General features: G+C 46.1%; 1 protein-coding gene across 1 annotated transcript in view; it reads right to left on the bottom strand.

Annotated features, from left to right (window-relative positions):
* The window catches only part of LOC115088261 (tyrosine-protein kinase SRK2-like), a 79,328-nt gene extending 69,911 nt beyond the window's left edge, over positions 1-9,417 (bottom strand). Inside the window, exon 1 of the mRNA XM_029596366.1 lies at positions 9,121-9,417. Coding sequence (XP_029452226.1) covers positions 9,121-9,416 — 296 coding nt within the window. The 5' untranslated portion in view covers position 9,417. The remainder of the gene's footprint in view (positions 1-9,120) is intronic.
* Positions 9,418-20,645: the final 11,228 nt, after the last annotated feature.

Genomic DNA, 20,645 nt, shown 5'->3' with positions numbered 1-20,645 from the left:
AGTCATAGATAAAACATAATAATAAACACTACAATTGACAAATAAACCCCATACCAATCTAAAACACATTATAAAGTAAAATGCAACTCCTTAAAAATCTGTACAATGCTGGAAAATCTGCCATGAGCTACAAATAAAATATAAGGCTCAGCAAATGCTTGACAGAAATGCCATGTTTTTAGGGCTTTCCTAAAATGAAGACAGACCTGCTACAAATGTAATTCTTTAGGTAAACTATTCCACAATTTGGGAGCCACTAATGAAAATACTCTTTCTCTGGGTCTCTGCAGTCAAGCATTGCTATTGAGGTAATAGATAAAAGGTCATCAGAAGTTAATCTCAGTCTATGGTAGGAAATGTAAGGGATTACAGTCGGTAAAATAATCCAATAAGATAGTCCAAGGCCATGTTTGATTTTAATTGTTAGTATCAGGATCTTAAATGTAATTCTAAATTATGTAGGTAGCCAGTGTAGGTCTCCTCAATACGGGGGACATAATCTCTAAAATGCAATCCTCCATGAAGTCATGCAGCCATATTCTGCAAAGCCTGTAGTCTTTTCAAAGATTTTTGTAGAAGACCCATATAGACGGCATTACAGTAATCTAATCTTCATAATTCTGTAGCTTGAATTACTGAGGACAAATCTTGTCAGATAATCTTAAACTGATAGAAATCTGAACTAACTACAGAAGAAATCTGATCTGCCATCGACAGCTTTGAATCAAGCCATATTCCACGATTCTTGACTTTCTGCTGAAATGTTAAAAAAAGAACCATTTATGTGAATCTTGATTTCCGGATGCAGATCTGAAGTTCTAATCCATAATACTTCACTTTTATTACTTTGTCTCAACCCATGTTCTCTAAGCCATATAACAATAAATGTTAGGCCAAGATTTATTTTATCTAATTCCTTTAGTCCATCTTTTTTTAATGAAAAATATAGCTGCACTTCATCTGAAAATAATAGTGGAAGCTTGATGTCCTAATACTTTATAAAGTGACTACATATAAATGTTAAATAAAAACAGCAAAAAATTCCAGTTGCTTACCTAGCACTGTCTTAGTGCTAATTGTATCAGGGCCTGAATTCTGTATATAGGTTAAGAAAGATCTTCCATTTTGGAGGAGCTTGATTACAAGCAGAGGTAATTTTTCTGGCCTGATTCAGGTGTTATGACTTTATTTTGAAGAGGGAGTATTTAATTTTGTCTTTATTGCTTTTGTTTGGTTATTTTTGAAAGAGGGATATTGTTTCCATTGCTTTTCTGTTTGTTGAGTATTACTGCTTAGATTTCTAGATATGAATTTTAGAAGGGAAAGGGCTGCTTTGCTGTTAGGTTTTTATTCTTATGCTTTTAGTTCCCTACCTCCCCCTAACTCCCACCCACCCCTACCTTCCATTCTAAGTATATAGACCAACCCACTAATTAGGAGGTTAGTTTATGCAAAATAATGACATTGGTTTGCAGAGACACATAAGAAAGTAATTTAGATAAGTTTAGTTATTAATAAAACAGATCACTTAAGTAAAATTCAAGAGAGTTAAATTAGTAATATCATAGTAAACCCTTCAGGAAATTACATTTTATTGTTCTGATCTTTAGTAGCCAAGGCTATAGAATTCTTTATATAGTATATACCAGATAGATACATAAACCTATTTTATAAAGGGAGTTTGGGATAATTGTGTATAATACTATTTTTTCAGCTGTCTGCAATGAAAAAGCAGCTGACACATTAGAAAGGAATTGCTCAAGTTTTAGAAATCCTCCCTTCCCTGGCAGCATCCAGAATATCTCCCCCAGCTCCCATAGAGGATTCAGAAACCCAAGAACAAATGGTTTACAGTGGGCTCTGGTAGAACAAGACATGTGACAATACAATACCCAATTTCCCCAACTGTTCAGCATCCTGAATATCCATCCCCACTCCCACAGAGAAGTCAGACATTCAGGATTCAGAAACCCAGGAATAAATGGATTACAGTGGGCTCTGGCAGAATAAGACCTGTGATGAAAAGACACCCACTCTCCCCACTGTTACTCTCCCAACCGTTACTCTTACATAATATCTTTTCTGCATTGGATAATGAAGAAGCCTCAGGAATAGAAAAGGAGGTGATATCTGAAAGAGATGTAGTCACCTCATGTACCCAGAAACCCTTAAACATTATCAAAGGTCATTAAAGGAAGCTGCTTCTGCTGGGAGACACAGTCAGCAGAGGCAACAATTTGGGTAATAATTTTGATGGGGGCACAACAGTTAAATGCCTTCCAGGATCGTCAGGCAGTAGAAATACCAACCAGATAGTCAACACAATTACAAAAGAAAGTAGAGACTTCAATATCAATGTTATCATTCATCTGGGGACCAATGACCTTGCTAGATATGGTATCCTTGCAGAACAAAAAGATTTCCAAAACCTAGGGAAGAAGATTAGACACATGACAATGACCATTGTGTTTTCAGAAGTATTGCCAGTTCATGGAAAGGGGAAGGAAACTCTCTGTTATATAGATAACTTGTCTGTCGAGAAAAATGGTGTAAATCAAATGGTTTTGGTTACAGTAGTGGCTGGGGCCATGTATGGAGCAGTAAAAGGTTATACTGTAAAGATCATCTACATTTGTCCTTGCCCAGAAAGAAGATGCTAAGTGAGAAATTCAGAGCATACACTATCAGGCATTTAAACTAGAAGGCAGGGGTGGCAGGAGGTGGCCAGTGAAATTGCAATGTCACCCCCAAGCAATATAAGAATTGGGAGAAGAAAATAACTCAGTCAGCACAAAGTAGCAGAAAAGATGACTAGGAAGAGCAGCAATCCTAGGGAGAAAAGTTGGAAAGCTATGACCACAAATGCTTGTAGTCTGGGCAATAAAATCCCAGACCTGCAGGCTTTAATAGTGGAAGCAGATTTGGCCATATTTGCTGTTACAGAGACCTGGTTCACTGAGTCTCATGACTGGGATACAGTCATCCCTGGCTATAACTTGATAAGGAAGGACAGAGAGGGCAGAAAAGGAGGAGGAGGTGTTCTTTATGTCAAGAACAATATCCAAGTAACTAAACTGCAAGGGACATGGGGTAAAGAAGAAGCATTATGGAAATCCTAAAAAAGGAAGATGGTGTGTCTACAGGCCTCTCACTCAAACAGAAGAACTAGACAGAGATCTGGTCGAAGATATCCAAAAGGTGAGCAAGAAAGGAGAAGTGTTGCTTGTTGGAGATTTTAATCTGCTGGATGTAGATTGAAGAATCCGTTCTGCGGAATCTTCCAGAAGAAGAGAGATAGTGAATACCCTACAAAGGGCACTATTCAAACAAATGGTAATGGAACCCACAAGGGAGGGAGTTAAACTCAACCTAGTTCTCACTAATGGGGATAATGTCTCTAATGTCTGAGCACTGGTGATCATCAAATGGTATGGATTAATATCACAAATAGGATACAGAGAGTCACATGAAGACCCGAGTTTTGAATTTAAAAAAATGCGGACTCTGTCAAAATGGGGACATACCTGGAAGAAAAACTAGAAGACTGAGAGAAAATGAGAGAGGTGGAACAATAGTGGGCCAAACTAAAAGGAGCAGTTAGAAAGGCAACAAATCTGTATGATAGAAAATAAACAAAAGTAAGAGGAATAAGAAATCAATCTGGTTTTCAAAGGAGGTGGCTGAAAAAAATAAAGGCAAAAAGAACAGCATTTAAGAAGTATAAAGGATTCCAAATAGAGGAACACAGGGAAGAATATCTGGTAAAACAGAGGGACACAAAGAAAGAAATCAAAAAAGTAATAGGTCAGGTGGAAGAAAGGATTGTCAAAGAGGTAAAGCAAACATTTTTCAGATATAACAGTGAAAGGAGAAAGGTCCGAAGTTGTATAGTGAAATTGGAAGGAGAAAAAGATCAATGTATGGAGAGAGATGAAGACATGACAGAAATGTTAAACAAATACTTTAGTTTGGTGTTCACTAAAGATGACTCTAGCTGGTTGACAAGGCTATAGATGGTTTGGAATAGACAAAACTCTGTTTACGGAAGAGAATGTATGGGAAGAGCTAGGAAAACTGAAAGTAGACAAGGCCATGTGGCCAGATGAGGTACATCCCAGGATACTGAGGGAACTCTGAGATGTGCTGATGGGTCTGCTGAAAGAGTTGTTCTATAGATCCCTGGAAATGGGAATGGTGCTGCGAGATTGATGAAAAGCAGTGGTGGTCCTGCTTCACAAGAGTGGGAGCAGAGAGGAGGCTGGAAACTACAGGCCGGTTAGCCTCATCTCGGTGATGGGAAATTTAATGGAGACTCTGCTGAAGGAAAGGATAGTGAACTATCTAAAATCTGGTGGGTTGCTCAACCTGAGGCAGCATGGTTTCACTAGGGGAAGGTCCTGTCAGACAAATCTGATTGATTTTTTTGTTTGGGTAACTAGAGAATTGAATCAGGGAAGAGAGCTCGATGTGATTTACTTGAATTTTAGTAAAACTTTTGATATGATCCCTCATAAGAGGCTCGTGAACAAAATGAGAAGCTTGGGAGTGGGTGCGAAGATAGTGGCGTGTATTGCAAACTTGTTGACTGACAGGAGACAGCATGTAATGGTAAATGGAACCTACTTTGAAGAAAGAATGTCGTTAAGTGGAGTGCCAAAGGGATCAGTTTTGGGATTGATTCAATATCTTTGTGAGCAACATTGTGGAAGGGATAGAAGGTAAGGTCTGTCTATTTGCGGAAGTTACTAAGATCTGCAAACAGAGTGGACAAGCCTGAAGGAGCAGAGAAAATGAAAAATGATTTAAGAAAACTTGAAAAGTGGTCGAGGTTTTGGCAGCTGGTATTCAATGCCAAGAAGTCAGTCATGCATCTGGAGTATGGTAATCCACAAGAGCTGTATGTAATGGGTAGTGAAAGACTAATGTGCTCGGACTAGGAGAGAAACCTTGGGGTGATAGTGTCTGGTGATCTGAAGGTAGTGAAGCAATATGACAAGGTGATAGCTAAAGCTAGAAGAATGCTGGGCTGCATAGAGCGAGGAATAACCAATAACAAAAAGGAGGTGGTGATGCCCTTGTACAGGTCCTTGGTGAGGCCTCACCTAGAGCACCTTTTTCAGTATTGGTGCCCATATCTCAAAAAGGATAGAGATAGGATGAAGGCGGTCCAAAGAAGAGCAACCAAAATGTTGTAGAGTGAGCATCAGAAGACTTATGAGGAGAGGCTGAAGAATCTGAATATATATATCTGTATCGGGCCGATTCAGTATGGTGCGCTCAGCCGAGCTCACCAGTAGCCCCCGTTTGGCCGCGCGTTTTCAACGCACTATTTTTATCCCTTATATAGTAAGGGGTAATAGCGTGTGGAAAACACACGGCCAACCCCCCTCCCCCGAAACTAATAGCGCCCACAACATGCAAATGTATGTTGATGGGCCTATTAGTTATTCCCGCGCGATTCAGAAAGTAAAATGTGCAGCGAAGCCGCACATTTTACTTTCAGAAATTAATGCCTGCCCAAAGGCAGGAGTTAATTTTGGCCGGCACCGGGAAAGTGTACAGAAAAGCAGAAAAAACTGCTTTTCTGTACACCCTCCGACTTAATATCATAGCGAGGCTCCAAAAATTTAAAAAAAAATGTAAAATCTGCCCGCGGCCCGCAGGTTGGAAGATGGACGCTCAATTATGCCGGCATCCATTTTCTGAACCTGTGGCTGTCAGCGGGTTTGACAACCGACGCCAGTAAAATTAAGCGTCAGCTGTCAAATCCGCTGACAGCTGCCGCTTCTGTCAATAAAGAGGCGCTAGGGACGCCCTAATTTGCAAAGCTTGTCTTAGTGAATCACGTACCCAGGAGAGTGGCCTGAGCATGCGTCGGGAGAGTGGGTGCTCGCCAGCTCTCCCCCGCAGTTTACTGTATCGGCCTGTAAGAGAGGAGATGCAGGGGGGATATGATACAAACCTTAGGATATCTGAAAGGTTTTAATGATGCACAATTGTCAAACCTTTTCCATTGGAAAGAAATCAGTAGAATTAGGGGTCATGAAATGAAACTCCAGGGAGGATGACTCAGAAACATCAGGAAATATTTCTTCACGGAGAGAGTGGTGAATGCCTGTAATGCTCTTCCAGAGGAAGCGATGAAGACAAAAATGGTGAAAAAAAATCAAAAGGGCATGGGATAAACACAGTGGATCCCTAAAGGTGAGAGGATAGATATGATAAAAGAATGTATGTGGGTAGCTGACTGGTGCAGTAGTAACTACCCTTAACCAATAAACCTTGATATTTCTGAGGCAACTGCAACATTGCTCTCTGTTTCCAAAGCAGGAGGTAATGGGGAATTGGATTCAGACAGCGACCAATGAGGTCCCTGACATTTATGGTCTGGGAAATTGATAAGCATATGGGTAACCAGCATGGCGTGGCAGATACTACTATAAGCTTACTGGACAGACTGGATGGACCATTTTGCCCTTTTCTGCTGTCATTTCTATGTTTCTCTGTTTCTATTAATGACCTTAGACAAATAAGTGCAAAATTAACCCTTAACAAAATTGAAAGAAATAGGTGTTACGAGCGTGCGCGGGCGTCTCAGGCAGGTGGTGAGCCCTTGGGCCACGGCAGGACTCAAGGAGGAGCCCAAAGCCACACCGTGGTAGGTGAGCTGAGCAGGCATGGGGAGCCAGGCGGGTACAAAAGCAGGGAGTCCGACCCTCAGCCGGACCTGCACGCCCATGGCAACCAACACTGGAAGTTGATTGATGAACGGTCCTCCGACTGTTCCCGGCCCTTTCGGACCTGCAGCTGGGTACGGCAATGGGCGGCAGGCCGGACAGAGGCGAGGGCAGACAGAGTCCTTTACACTGAAGACATCGTAGACAAGGCAGGTGCAGAGACATCAAGACAAGGCAGGTGCAGACATCGTAGACAAAGGCTAGTGCAGACATCGAAGATGGGGGCTGGAAGGAGACATGGGCACTGTCCCTGAGGGCGCCCTACTCAGCCCACCCACGGGACTGAGTCGCGGACCACCCCGTCCCATACGCGCCCTACTCAGCCCAGGAAGGCTGGTCGCGGACCACGCTGAGAGCAGGAGAGCACCAGGAAAGGTCCAGTCGAGAAGGAACTCTGATGCTGGGACCAATGACATCCGAAGCCCCGTCGGCTGGCAGGAACAGAAGCTCAAGAGCCCGGGGGACGAATCCCTCCTGTTGGCCACACCAGGGCCCAACAGGCCAGAAGGCTCAGGAGCCAGACGAGGACATAGGGCAGAACAACCGGAACTGGAACAGGATCAGGCGGCTTCAGGTAACACATCAAGGCAGACATCAGTAACATCAGGTAGCGGACATCAAGGTAAGACAGGACAAGGAGCCATCAAAACAAGGTAGACCATGGAGGACCTGGATCGAGGAAGAGGTACAGGCAACTGTAGCACTCAATCCAATGGCCAGTTGCAAGTGACAAGAAAGTCCTTATATACTGGAGGTTGTAGGCAACTCTCTGGGAGGAGTTTGCCAGGACCGCCCCTTGCTGGCCCTATAAGTGGGGTAGAGAGCTGCGGGCCGGCCCCTAGGAGAAGGGCGTCGCCAAACAGGAAGTCCAAATGCATGCATGCAAGCCACAGGCAGGCCTCAGGAACCGCTAGGCCTCCCAGGCCCTGGAGCAAGTCCCGGATGGTGCACAGGAGAGGCCCTGGCTTCGAAGCGGCCTCCGGGAGGAAGGTAAGATACCTCCTGTAGCGCAGCAACAGGGGGGATCGCAACAATAGGTCTATTAGAAATCATAGGCCAACAGATTAAGATCATAGATTAGGATAAATTACTAGTCATCAGTTGGAGAAAGCACTGCTTTTTACTAGGAAAAGGAAGAACAGCAAGTGATTTAGGTCAAAGTCTTGTCATCTGCAAATAGAGCAAATTAAATACATTTCTGGGGCAGCTTGATTTTGTAACATCATGTGAGATCTTTGTGGTAACTATTTCTAGTTGCTCTGATTTACTCTTATACCCTAAGCAGCAAGAGTCTTCAAAGAGAGCTATACTAAACTATACACTTCAGAGATTTATAAATGTATATTGTAGTTTGAAAGAATAAGATGACACCTGATACTGTCAAGCAACAAATAGGCAAGAAAGCAGGACAACAACCAGGGATTTTGATTGTGCAGGTGAAAGTTAGATTCCACAGGTGAGCTAATGTTACTTGGAGGACAGTTAAGGAGAAAGTAGAGACTTTGGAAGGTCTGACTCACTTTCTTTCAACAGGTACCAGAGGCTCCCAATAGCTGAGGGATGGCTGGGAAACATTGTATTGTCAAAGCTATTGCCTCTGATACTAGTTTTGCTGCTGTCCAGACAGATGCCTTGATCCATAGAAACATCAAAACATGATGGCAGAAAAAGACCATATGGCCCATCCAGTCTGCCCATCCACCACTTCATTTAGCTTTATAATTCTCATCACTTTCTTAGAGATTCCCTGTATTTATCCCATGTGTTCTTGAATGTAGATACTGCTTTTGTCTCCACCACTTCAACTGGGAAGGCTGGTCCATGCATCCATCACACTCTCTGTAAATATATTTCTTAAGATTACTCCTGTCTACCCCCTTTCACCCTTATCCAATGACCCCGCATTCTAGAGCCTCCTTTCCATTCAAAGAGCCATGCCTTTCCTCTAGAGTGTGCATGTTTAGATTTTTAAGTCTATCCCCTTATACTTTGGAATGAAGACCACACTGACCATTTTAGTAGCCACCCTCTAGACCAACTGCATCCTGTTTATATCCTTTTAAAGGTATGGTCTCCAGAACTGTATGCAGTATTCCAAATGTGGCCTCACAAGGGACCTATATGGGGGCAATATCACCTCCCTTTTTCTGCTGACCATTCCTTTCCCCATGCAGCCAAGCATCTTTCTGGCTTTTGCTATCATTTTATCCACCTGTTTGACCACCTTAAGATCATCAGACACAATCACCCCCCAGATCCTTTACATTCCACAGCAGAATGTGGATGGATTTCAGCATTGTAGCATTTCATATAATTCATAGCTTTAAATAATCCTGACATTCAAAGGCTTCTCCTTTCATACATTATATTAAAAACCACTTACTTTTCTGACTCCAGGCTATCTGCGACTGCCAAAACCTCCCTTGGGATAAATCCTTTTTGGATCTCTCCGTGCTGTGACCTCATTGCTACATAGAGCCACTCTCCTTGTTCTTCAAGTACCTGTAAGTGATCTCCTTTCTGTAGCCTGAGGTCCTGTATGGTCCGAGGCTTATAGTTCCTGATGGACACATATTTGTTTTCTTTGACTTCATTGTGTTGAGAGGATAACTGGATCCTTGTGTTCCTTGGACACTGATCACAGCCACTAGAATACCTCTTACAAACGGTGAGTCCCATGTCATTATATCCTCTACTCTGAGCCAGCCTGCCTCTAACATCTGGAATTTATATTCTGCTAAATTCTTAAGAGCATGAACCAGGAAATAATGCACAATCTGCACAAAGTGCAGCTACCTAAAACAGGTCTATCCAGTTCCAAGACTAATCCTACAGTATATGTCAATAAGTCATCACCTCTAGATCAGTGAAACATAGAATATGATGGCAGATAAGGACCCCAAGGCCCATCTAGTCTGCCCAACCCCATTTCTGCTGCAGCATCACAAATATTTGTTGTTAAGTTGAATGGGCTGGAGACTGAAGCATCATGGCTTTGCCTCCAGGTCCTGCCTTCCATATAGAAACCAGGTGGGGCCATGGCCATCACAGGGCCTGGGAGAGGAACACATGCTAGCTCAATCTCTAGGCCCACATACCTTGACAACTAGCTACTGCTGTTGGAATCAGGCTTTGAGTTGGCCTAGGATTGCTAACTTTTACACACTCACACCTTGCCTATACAGCACCTCATGAGGGTTTCCTCTGAAGCTCGAGGATTGGGAAAGTGTGTATGGGGTGGGCTGCTGTCAGTTGTCCTGCCTTGATACCACTGCTCCTTGCTGTTTCTTGTGCACCCACTATCTCTCTCCTGTCTCCCCAGTGCCCCATTTCTCTATCCCTTGTGCCCTCCTCTCTGTCTCCTCTCTTACCTTTCTCCAGTCACTATGCCCCCTTCTATCCTATGCCCTCTTTATGTCTCTTCCTCCTTTGTCCCCATGCCCCCTTGCTTCTCCGTCTACCCAATCGGACACACTGGGGTAACGACTCTCCTGCTTCAGTGATATGGTGGCAATAACAAGTAATCGGGTTTCTGCTGGTAGGGAGTGAATCACTGTAAGATGAAACCCAAAGTGAAGACTGCTGGAGAAAAATGTTGCCCTTCTTCCGGCTGGGTCTTCTCAAAGGAAACAAGGGACTGAACCCAGCCAGGCAGTTTCCAGGAATAGAGAGGGAAGACAGAGTCTTGAAAGCAATAAGCAGATGGATTACAATTTCTTTAATAATAATAATTTTAGGTGTTCGGTTTTATTTGTAACACCATGAAAATATTTGCAGAATTATCAACACATTTGCATTAACGGTGTCAATATCAACATTTAACACTTTTCTCTTTTGCTTGTATAGGTAACAATATAAACCTATCTAAGAAAAGCAAAGAACCGGTCTTTCAACTAGTTGAAGTACTCATCAGATAAGTATGTGTTACTAAAAGAAATTTTATTTTCTCTAAATGTACTTGTTTGACTACTAAGAATTTGAGTCTTTGTGTCCACCTTTTGTTTTCTAGGTATAATACACCTGATTCTTAGGTAAATGGTAAATATCGAACTCTTTGTTTCCTGTTTGCCTGTGTCTATGTTTCTCTTGACTTCTTCCCTTAAGTATGCAAGTAATTCTGTCTCTGTTGCTGTTGGCCAGCTGTGGGCTTCCCCCCCCCCGAGCTGGTTCTCCTTACCTCCGGCCGGGAACGGAAGGGGTTCCTCCGATGCCGCGACGCCTCCTGCAGCGGTGAAGTGGCAGGCCACTGCACAGGCCAAGCTGCGCAGCACGGGGAACGCCAAGTGTCCCTAGGCACATGCCCGCCTCTTTAAGATTTAAAAGGCCCGCGGAGGGAAAGTCACTGCAGCACCGCCAGATGACATCTCCTGGACCACCCCATAAAAGGACAGCCTGGACCAGATATGAGTGCCTCAGCAACGGATCAACTCCTGTGAATAACTAGTTGCTTGTGATCCTGCTCCTGTGTTCCTGGTTCCTGGTCCTGTTTCTGTTCCTCCTGGATTGACTCTTCAGTTTGGACCTCTGCTTGCCTTGACTCTGTCTTCTTCTTGGATCATCTCCTGGCTGACTTCACTTGTTCTTCTGCCTGCCCCAACCACGGTTTGTCTTCGTTCCTGCTGTTCTGCTGCCTGCTCTGACCTCCGCCCGTACAGACTTGTCCTTCTTGCCCGATCCCTTCTTCGGATTCCTCGCCATTCAGAGGCCTGCGCTACGTCCAACCGGCCCCGGCACCCAAGGGTTCAACAAGTGGGGAAAACGGGCTGGTATTGGTGAAGCTCCAGTTAGGTCTCTGCACCAGCCAGCTCCGCCCACCAATGGCGAGGATCTGCAGGGATCCTCCCTGCAGGTAGAGTCAACCTCACCTCGGCTCATGGGTCCACTGACGCAACAGTCTCTTTTCTTTGAGAAATCTGTACCATTCTGTGGGGCCAATGTAATAAAGTGCGCTGAAGCTGCCGCAGGTTTGTGCGTGCCTGTACATGTATTCATATGCGCGTTTTCCCACGCAAAATCATGTATGGGGATGTAATAAGACTTTGTGCGCGGGTAAAAAGCATGTATGAATGTGCTTACTGACCTGCGGTTTTTCTGCGCGAATGCATGTAATGGCATACAAAGGAGACAATTACCTAATCATAGGCAATGCAGAGAACCGCACTCATGCTAGTGTGGGTTTTTTAATGCAGATTTTTTACCACCATGGTCAGGGCACAAGTTAAGAGTCAGCGCCGTCTTGGCGGCCATTTTATTCCATTGCTTGCATTGGTGTGGTATGGCTGTGTGTCCGTGCAGCTCTGGTGTGATTTATATGATGAAGATTTCGGATTGTGTCCAGTTGTTCCTGATGCTGTGGTATATCCTGCGGGTTCACCAAAGGATGACAAAGAAGAAGGTTTGGCAGGTGACAAAGGTCATGGTAGGAGAGATTGGTAATTAGCTAGGCACCTTTCTGGACACCTGAGCACCCAAATTCGCTCCCAGCTGAGTGCCTATCCTGGTGCCCGAGCAGCCAGATTCATGCCCAGCTGAACACCTATCTCACTGCCATGCAGTGTGAATATCACCCATGAAAATATTTGCCATTTTTTTTCTGTAACACACAGTTATTGAGATTAATAAAAATAACTTCCAGGGTGATACTTTTACTGAACTGGGAGATGTGTTCGTGGCCAGATTCGTGATTAGCTAGGTGCTTTTCTGGGCATCCAAGTGCCCTTATTGGTAATTAGCTAGGCATCTTTCTGTGTGCCCGAGTGTTGGGATTTGCACCCGACTGAGCGCCTATCTCCACAACCGAGTGGCTAGATGCGTGGCCGTTAGAGTGCCTATCTTGGTACCCCGAGCATCCGGATTCACACCCGGTTGAGTGCCTATCTCTGCAACCGAGCGGCCAGATACGCAGCCATCAGAGCGCCTATCTCAGTGCCCGAGCGTCTGGATTTGCACCCGGCTGAGCGCCTATGTTGGCACCCGAGCATCCAGATTGGTGCCCAGGTGAGCACCTATCTCGTTGCCATGCAGTTATCACCCACATATGAAAATTCACACTTTCGCTTTTATGCGCAGATTATCGTCATGGCTTTTCGGCGTGGATGTGGCCGCTTATTACATAGGGCCTTACCACGATTAGATAGGAGCATTCCTTTGTGTGTGCGCAGATTTTCTTGTGCAAATCATTTGCATCATTTATTTTTTTACATCCTGCAGAAGCAGCAGCTTTAGCCGTGAGCGGTGATCAAAACCCGTGCTGATAACTACCGCCTGTTTTGCCAGGGGTCTTATTACATCGGCCCCTGTATGTGTTCTCTCTCTCCTTTTTGATGTTATTGCATCAGAACTACTGGGTGCTGTTATCTCAGTCTCCCTGTCTCCTACATTATTTCAGGCTGTGATAGTATCTCAGTTCTGATTCAGTGGTCTAGCTAGACTGTGTGTTAGTTCTGTGATGTACACACTTAGCTGGATCCACTGATTTCTCGCTGGTCTTCGTCCCCTCCATTGGAGCTGATCCGCTGAGCTGGCAAAAGGCTGGTAGCAGACGCTGTTTAAGGAACTGAATGGCCTCCTTTTCCAAGGTCTGTGAGGGGAGCATCGTCTCCTGTCTTGTTTCTGGACCTATCTAAGCTTTAACTAAAATAATAGGGTGTTCCTCTAATACTCTGTCCCCGCTTTTCTTCTGAAGATATACTAGACAGGAGTTCCCTAAATATATAGCCATGAAAGCTTTTTGGAACTTTGCTAGCTAATTTTCTATAAATAAAAAAACAGTAATTAAATTTCCTGATTCTCACGAGAGCACAGGGGAAATTTGGGAACCAGTGTGAGAGAAATAAAGAAACTCTCCCACTCACACACACCTTCCTATCTACTCACAGATCTGGCACACTCAGTCACTTTGCTTTAAGTGCTGCTGTGGGTGAATATATAATGACCACTTGGAGTTTGTAAGAGGCCCTTTTGAATACTGTGCTAGGTAGGACCAGAACGCTGTTGCCAGCTCTTATGCTGAATTTGTTCTCCCTGTACGGCTGCAAAATTGTAAAGGCAGTTAAAATTGTATCTCTTTTCCATACCAACTGTGTATTCTTTTCCTTGCTATCAAGGATTATTCTTAGCTGAAGAATTGTTCTCAAATTCACACGGTCTCTTATTAGACAGGTTTAAATCTTAAAGAATCTGGCATCTAAAACCTGTGCTCCCTTTCACTGATAATTCTTCCCTTATTTACGATTTGTTTCCTTTTAGGGAAAATTTAAATTTAACTCTTTCAGGATGTATATCTCCTATTTTATTCAAATGAAAATGAGAGCTTAGCAATAAATCCATCTCATAACAAACTCTCACTCTCCTTTAATTTTTAACTTAGGGTTACATCTCTCTCTCTCTCTCTGTTCTCTGTGCTCCCCTCTGTAATTTTTCTCTCTCTCCTTCCTCTCCTGTGGCTCACCTCAGCAGCTTTCACCTCCCAGCACGTGCTAAGGGGATGGGACCAAGAGGATCCATTGCCGGCTGTCTGGGATCTGCTGAGAGCTGCTTGGAGCCACAGGGAGTTGCTGCTGAGGGCTGTGTTGTGGTTCTTTCCCCTTATCTTTCGCTAAAGTCACTACGCTCACATAACGCCTCTCCTGAAGTCGCTGCATTGGCTCCCTATCCACTCCCGCAAAACGTTCAAGCTCCTCTTTCTCACCTACAAATGCCTTCACTCTGCAGCACCTCACTACCTCTCCTCTCTTATCTCTCTCTATATCCTTCCGCATGCACTCCGCTTGTCAGATAAGTCACTCCTATCTGTGCCCTTCTCCTCTACTGCCAATTCCCAACTCTATTGCTTTCCACCTGGCTGCGCCGTGTGCTTGGAAACGTCTTCCTGAACTGGTGCGCATTGCTCCTTGCCGTGTTTAAATCCCATCCAAAGACCACCTTTTTGAAACCACTTTTAAATCTTGTGCCTGATTGTCTGCTTTTAGTCTGGTTAACTAACTTTCTTTTCTTTTCTTTGTAATCATTGTCTTGCTTTATGAAATACCCCAAGACTCTTGTCTTGTATGTTTGTCTTATTAGATTGTAAGCTCTATCGAGCAGGGACTGTATGTCGTGTAGCGCTGTACATGTCGTGTAGCACTAAAGAAGTGTTAAGAAGTAGTAGTAGTAGTAGTAGTAGTAGTAGTAGTAGAGTGAGAAGATCTTGGAAGGCAGAGGTAGGTGGTGATGGGGGGAAGAGAAAGAAAAGTGGATGGGGAGATGGAGATGAGAAAAAAGTGACAGAAGAAGATAAGGAAGGCAGAGATGGAGGGAACAGAACTGGCGATGGAAGTAAGAGGAAAGAGTACAAGATGGCTGGAAGTTGTTGCGCACTGTGTTCGCGTCCAGCCCACTCACAGGCCTGCTCACCTCTCTGGCTCCGCTGCAGGTCCCGGGTCGGCATCCCTGACAGCGGCCACGAGTTCCTCCAGGCCTCGGCATCCCGCAGAGGCGGTCGCCGGGCCTTCCACTGCGCACCAGACCTCACGCCGGAGTTCGGCACCTTCCGTAGCGTTGGCCACGCCCCTACATGCGTGCGCGCAGACCGCCCGGCCTCTTGTAGGGCCAGGGGCAGGTCCTAGTTCTGTGGCATGCCCTGATTGAAGGAACTACTTAAGGAAGTTCCTGCCTGCACTTCCTTGCCTTGGCAATCGGGTCAGCTTTGTTCCAGTTTCGTTCCAGTCTTGTTCCAGCCTTGTTCCAGGATCCTACTGTTCCAGCCTTGTTCCTGCATCATACTGTTCCAGTGTCCTTCTGTTCCAGTGTTCATCTGTCCAGCTCCCCAGGTAGTACCCTCGGACTGTCTCTCTGGTATTGACCTTTGCCTGATCCTTGACTCCTCTGCCTGCTGCCTCCCTTCTGACCTCGGCTTGATCCTTGACTCCTCTGCCTGCTGCCTGCCTTCTGACCTCCTGCCTGTGACCTTGTCTGACCTCCGGAACCTGACCTCCACCTGATTGACCTCTCCTCGGACTGACCTTTGGATTTGACCTCTGCCTGATTGACCACGTCTTCTGATTCTGGCTCTGTCCCTTGCCTTGTCATCGCCTACGCTGTTCTGGTCTTCCTTGCTCCATCTGACCTCCAGTCTCGAACCTGATCACGCTCCTCTCCTGTCTGTGGGCACGCCTGTCTACCATCTCTCCAGGAGACCCTGCGAGGCCCACCTAAATCCAAGCAGCCCGGGTCCCTACGGGCTCCACCCAGTGGGACCGTGGGCTTCCAGTGGTGAAACTCATCCTAGCCTCTGTCTCCCCCAGTGCTCTGCCCCCTGGGGGCAGTTGCTTCCTGGTCCCTACCATGGAGCCGTTCTCCACTGCTCCAGGACAAGGGTCCACCCCCGAGTGCAACAGAGATAAGGAGTTGGAACTGTGAAGAATGAAGTAGGAGAATGAAGCTGAGAGAGATAAGTGGGCCCCAAAAGTCAGAGTTCCTCTAGTTATTCTCTGGATGGAGTGGTATCCTTTTTAAATTCATATTTACTTTGAGGTGGACATTCAAAGGGTTTGTCTGGGTAATTTTTGAATTATGTGGATAAAACCTGAGTCTTAAATATTTTTCCCTGCTCCCTGGCTAAATTTTATCTGGGCATTGATTTACCCAGACAAAATATAAAGAGGCACAGCTGATGGGTGTTCCAGGGAAGGGGTGTTCAGCAGGTGAGCACTGAAATTCATTGATATCCAGATAAAGTTAGCCAGATAAGACTGAATGGAAAAATAACAGACCTGATGTTAGCTGGGTAATTTTCCTGCTCACTGTCCCATTGGATATCGACCTCTAAGCAACTATAAAGTTTATATAATTATAAGTGCATATCCATCCTTGGCTGATCTTACGCTGACCTGATAAAGGGAGCCTAATTCATAAAAGCTACTCAAAAATGTGTTACATTGCTTTTGAAGGTATTTCCTAAAACTTGCTTGTTAACCTTTGTTTCTAAGGCCTTTGCTGTGGATCAGATTGTTTACACCCCCAGTTCTGAAAGAACTAAAAAAATGAAATTGTAGATAGTAATTTGTAACCTATCATTAAAATCATCTATTATACCTGAAGATTGGAATGTGGCCAATACCATTTTAAAAAGGGCTCCAGGGGAGATCCAGGAAATTATAGACCGGTGAGCCTGACTTCAGTACCAGGAAAAATAACAAAATATATTCTAAAGAACAAAATCACAGAATATATATAAAGACATGGTTTAATGGGACACAGCCAGCATGGATTTATTATCGAAGGGAAGTCTTGCCTCACCAATCTTTTTTGAAGGGGTTAATAAACATGCAGATAATAGTGAACCGGTGGATATAATGTATTTGGGTTTTCAGAGTTTTCCATGAGAGACTCCTGAGAAAATTAAAAAGTCCTGGGATAGGAAGCAGTGTCCTATTGTGGATTGAAAACTGGTTAAAAGATGGGAAAAACAGAAAGTAGGATTTAATGACCAATTTTCTCAATGGAGGAAGGTAAACAGTAGAGTGCTCCAGGGATCTGTGCTGGGAACGTTGCTTTTTAATATATTTATAAATGGTCTGGAAAAGGGAGCACCGAGTGCGGTGATCGGGTTTGTAGAGGACATAAAATTACTCTGTAGAGATCCTTGGATCCCTACTATGATCCAGTGTAGAATTAAACCACCTTTGGTTGGAAACATAACAGTAGTGTGAGTGTATCTTTCCCCCATGTAGAAGAGAGTATTTGGTAAGTTCCTTTGATATAATCATACCACCATCTTAAGGTGTGGAGTTTCCTGTTTCCCTTCTTAGGGGCAGCATATTCAGGGCTGTCCCCTATTTTTATAATTGATTTAAAGTTGTTGAACCTCCATGGAGATTTTCAGTTACTCTTATATATTGGAGATTTGTTCACATACTGACATGCTCTCTCACCTAAACCATCTCTCAATCACACACAGACACACATGCTCTCTCTCTTACTTATACACACAGGCTCTTAATCATACTTACACATGATCTCTCTCACACACAAAGGATCACAATCATACACACACACTCTTTCACACAAACAGATTTTCAATCACAAACTTACACATACAGGTTCCCAATGGTAAACTTACATTCATGCTCTCTCTCTCACAGGCAGGCTCTCAATCACAGACATACTCTCTTTCACATATACAGGCTCTCAATCATTCACATACAAGCAATCTCTCACCCACACACACAGGGGCGGATTTTCAGACTCCGCGAATAGGCCTACTTTTGTTTGCGCTCCAGGTGCAAACAAAAGTACGCTGGATTTTAGTAGATACGCGCGGAGCCGCGTGTATCTGCTAAAAACCTGGATCGGCGCGCGCAAGGCTATCGATTTTGTATAGCCGGCGCGCGCCGAGCCGCGCAGCCTACCCCCGTTCCCTCCAAGGCCGCTCCGAAATCGGGAATCCTCTAACGCCCTCCCCTCACCTTCCCCTCCCTTCCTCTACCTAACCCACCCGCCCGGCCCTGTCTACACCCCCCTCTTACCTTTCTCCGGGGATTTATGCCTCCCGGAGGGAGAAGTAAATCCCCGCGCGTGAGCGGGCCTCCTGCGCGCCGGTCCGCGACCTGGGGGCGGGTACGGAGGGCGCGGCCACGCCCCCGGACCGCCCCGGGCCGTAGCCACGCCCCCGTACCCGCCCCCAAAACTCTGCCGACACGCCCCCGAAACGCCGCGACGACCGGGCCCGCCCCCGACACGCCCCTGACACACCTCCCTCGGAGAACCCCAGGACTTACGCGAGTCCCGGGGCTCTGCGCGCGCCGGTAGGCCTATGTAAAATAGGCTCACCGGCGCGCAGGGCCCTGCTCGCCTAAATCCGCCCGGTTTTGGGCGGATTTAGGCGAGCAGGGCTCTGAAAATCCACCCCACAGGATCTCAGACACACATACTTGCTCGTTCATTCACACTCTCTCTCTCCCCCCCCCCCGGAACGAGCGGCAGCAGCAGCAGCCTCCTCCCAACCCTAACCTTCATTTTCAGCCCTGGCGGAGCAAGGAGTCCCATCGGCCGCGGGGGTTGACGCTCTTCTTCATTTTCCTCCGAGCCGCGCTGCACATTCTTCAGACCGCGCCTCTCTTCTGTTCTTCGGGCCGATTCTGACCGCACTAGCATGGTCTCTTCTTCCCGCGCACGCACCCGATGCTCACCACTTCCTCTTCCGGGCCGTGGGGGAGGGGGGGGCGGTGGGAAGAAGAGACCCTGCCGATGCCGGTGCCGCCGACTCCAGCTATCCTGCCGTATTCCGCCCGGGCTGACAGCATTTTAAGCTCGGGCGGAGGAGGACCGGGGAGCAGCTGGGTCAGCGAGGGACCGGGAAGTGTGGCGACACACCGGTTGAGATCCACTGGACTAGGGTACTACTTCGCCCTGCCACGAGTCAAAACAGGTTTTGCAGTCACCCAGAAGGGAAAAGTAAAATGAGGGGACTGTGTATTTTCCCATTTTGTTGGGAGGAAACCTTCTACTACCAATTTCTTATCCACCCAAAGGAGGGGAGAGTTTTTCTGACTTTCCTGTTATCAGGAAGGAGCGCTGACTCTGAGCAGAGACTCTGGGAAAGATCAAGGCACTTGAATTTTTGTTTACCCTGTATCCAGGCTTTGTTGTACTTTGTTTGTGATTTCTTCTGATCAAGTTTTCCTGAGTTGCAGTAACTATTTATTATTTGAACACCACTTGGGGACGGTAAGTTTTTTTTTCTTTGATCTGCTCCAACTCGGGAGGGAAGTCACTCCTGCCTGAGGGGAATAGACCAGGCTGCTGTATTGCCCTGCCATGAGTCAAAACCGGGTTTACAGTCGCCCAGTGAGAGGCCTTTTTGTTGTCAATTTTTTCCATTTTGTTGAGAGGAAACCTTTTACCACCAGTTTCCTACCCACCCAAAGGAGGAACGTTTTTTTGACTTTCCTATTCCCAGGAAGCGATATTGACTCTGAGCAGATACTTTGAGAAAAATCAAGGTACCTGGATTCTTGTTTTTTCTGTAGCCAGACTTTGTTGCACTTCTTTTGTAATTTGAACTCTGATCAAGTTTTCCTGAGTTGCAGTAAATTATTAAGAACATAAGAACATAAGAAATTACCATGCTGGGTCAGACCAAGGGTCCATCAAACCCAGCATCCTGTTTCCAACAGAGGCCAAACCAGGCCACAAGAACCTGGCAATTACCCAAACACTAAGAAGATCCCATGCTACTGATGCAATTAATAGCAGTGTCTATTCCCTAAGGGGCGGATTTTCAGAGCCCTGCTCGCGTAAATCCGCCCAAAACCGGGCGGATTTACGCGAGCAGGGCCCTGCGCGCCGGGAAGCCTATTTTACATAGGCCTACCGGCGCGCGCAGAGCCCCGGGACTCGCGTAAGTCCCGGGGTTTTCGGAGGGGGCGTGTCGGGGGCGGGCCCGAACGCGCGGTGTTTTCGGGGCATGTCGGGAGCGTTCCGGGGGCGGGCCCGGGGGCGTGGCTACGGCCGGGGGCGGCCCGGGGGCGTGGCCACGCCCTCCGGACCCGCCCCCAGGTCGCGTCCCGGCGCACAGGAGGCCCGCTGACGCACGGGGATTTACGCCTCCCTCCGGGAGGCGTAAATCCCCCGACAAAGGTAAGGGGGGGGTTTAGACAGGGCCAGGCGGGTGGGTTAGGTAGGGGAGGGGAAGGTGAGGGGAGGGCAAAGGAAAGTTCGGCCTTGGAGGGAACGGGGGTAGGCTGTGCGGCTCGGCGCGCGCCGGCTATACGAAATCGATAGCCTTGCGTGCGCCGATCCAGGATTTTAGCGGATACGCGCGGCTCCGCGCGTATCTACTAAAATACAGCGTACTTTTGTTTGCGCCTGGAGCGCAAACAAAAGTAGGCTATTCGCGCTCGTTTTAAAATCTGCCCCTTAGTAAAC

This window comes from Rhinatrema bivittatum, chromosome 3, assembly GCF_901001135.1.
Source record: "Rhinatrema bivittatum chromosome 3, aRhiBiv1.1, whole genome shotgun sequence".
NCBI lineage: Eukaryota > Metazoa > Chordata > Amphibia > Gymnophiona > Rhinatrematidae > Rhinatrema > Rhinatrema bivittatum.
This window is presented reverse-complemented; position numbering and strand designations above follow the sequence as displayed.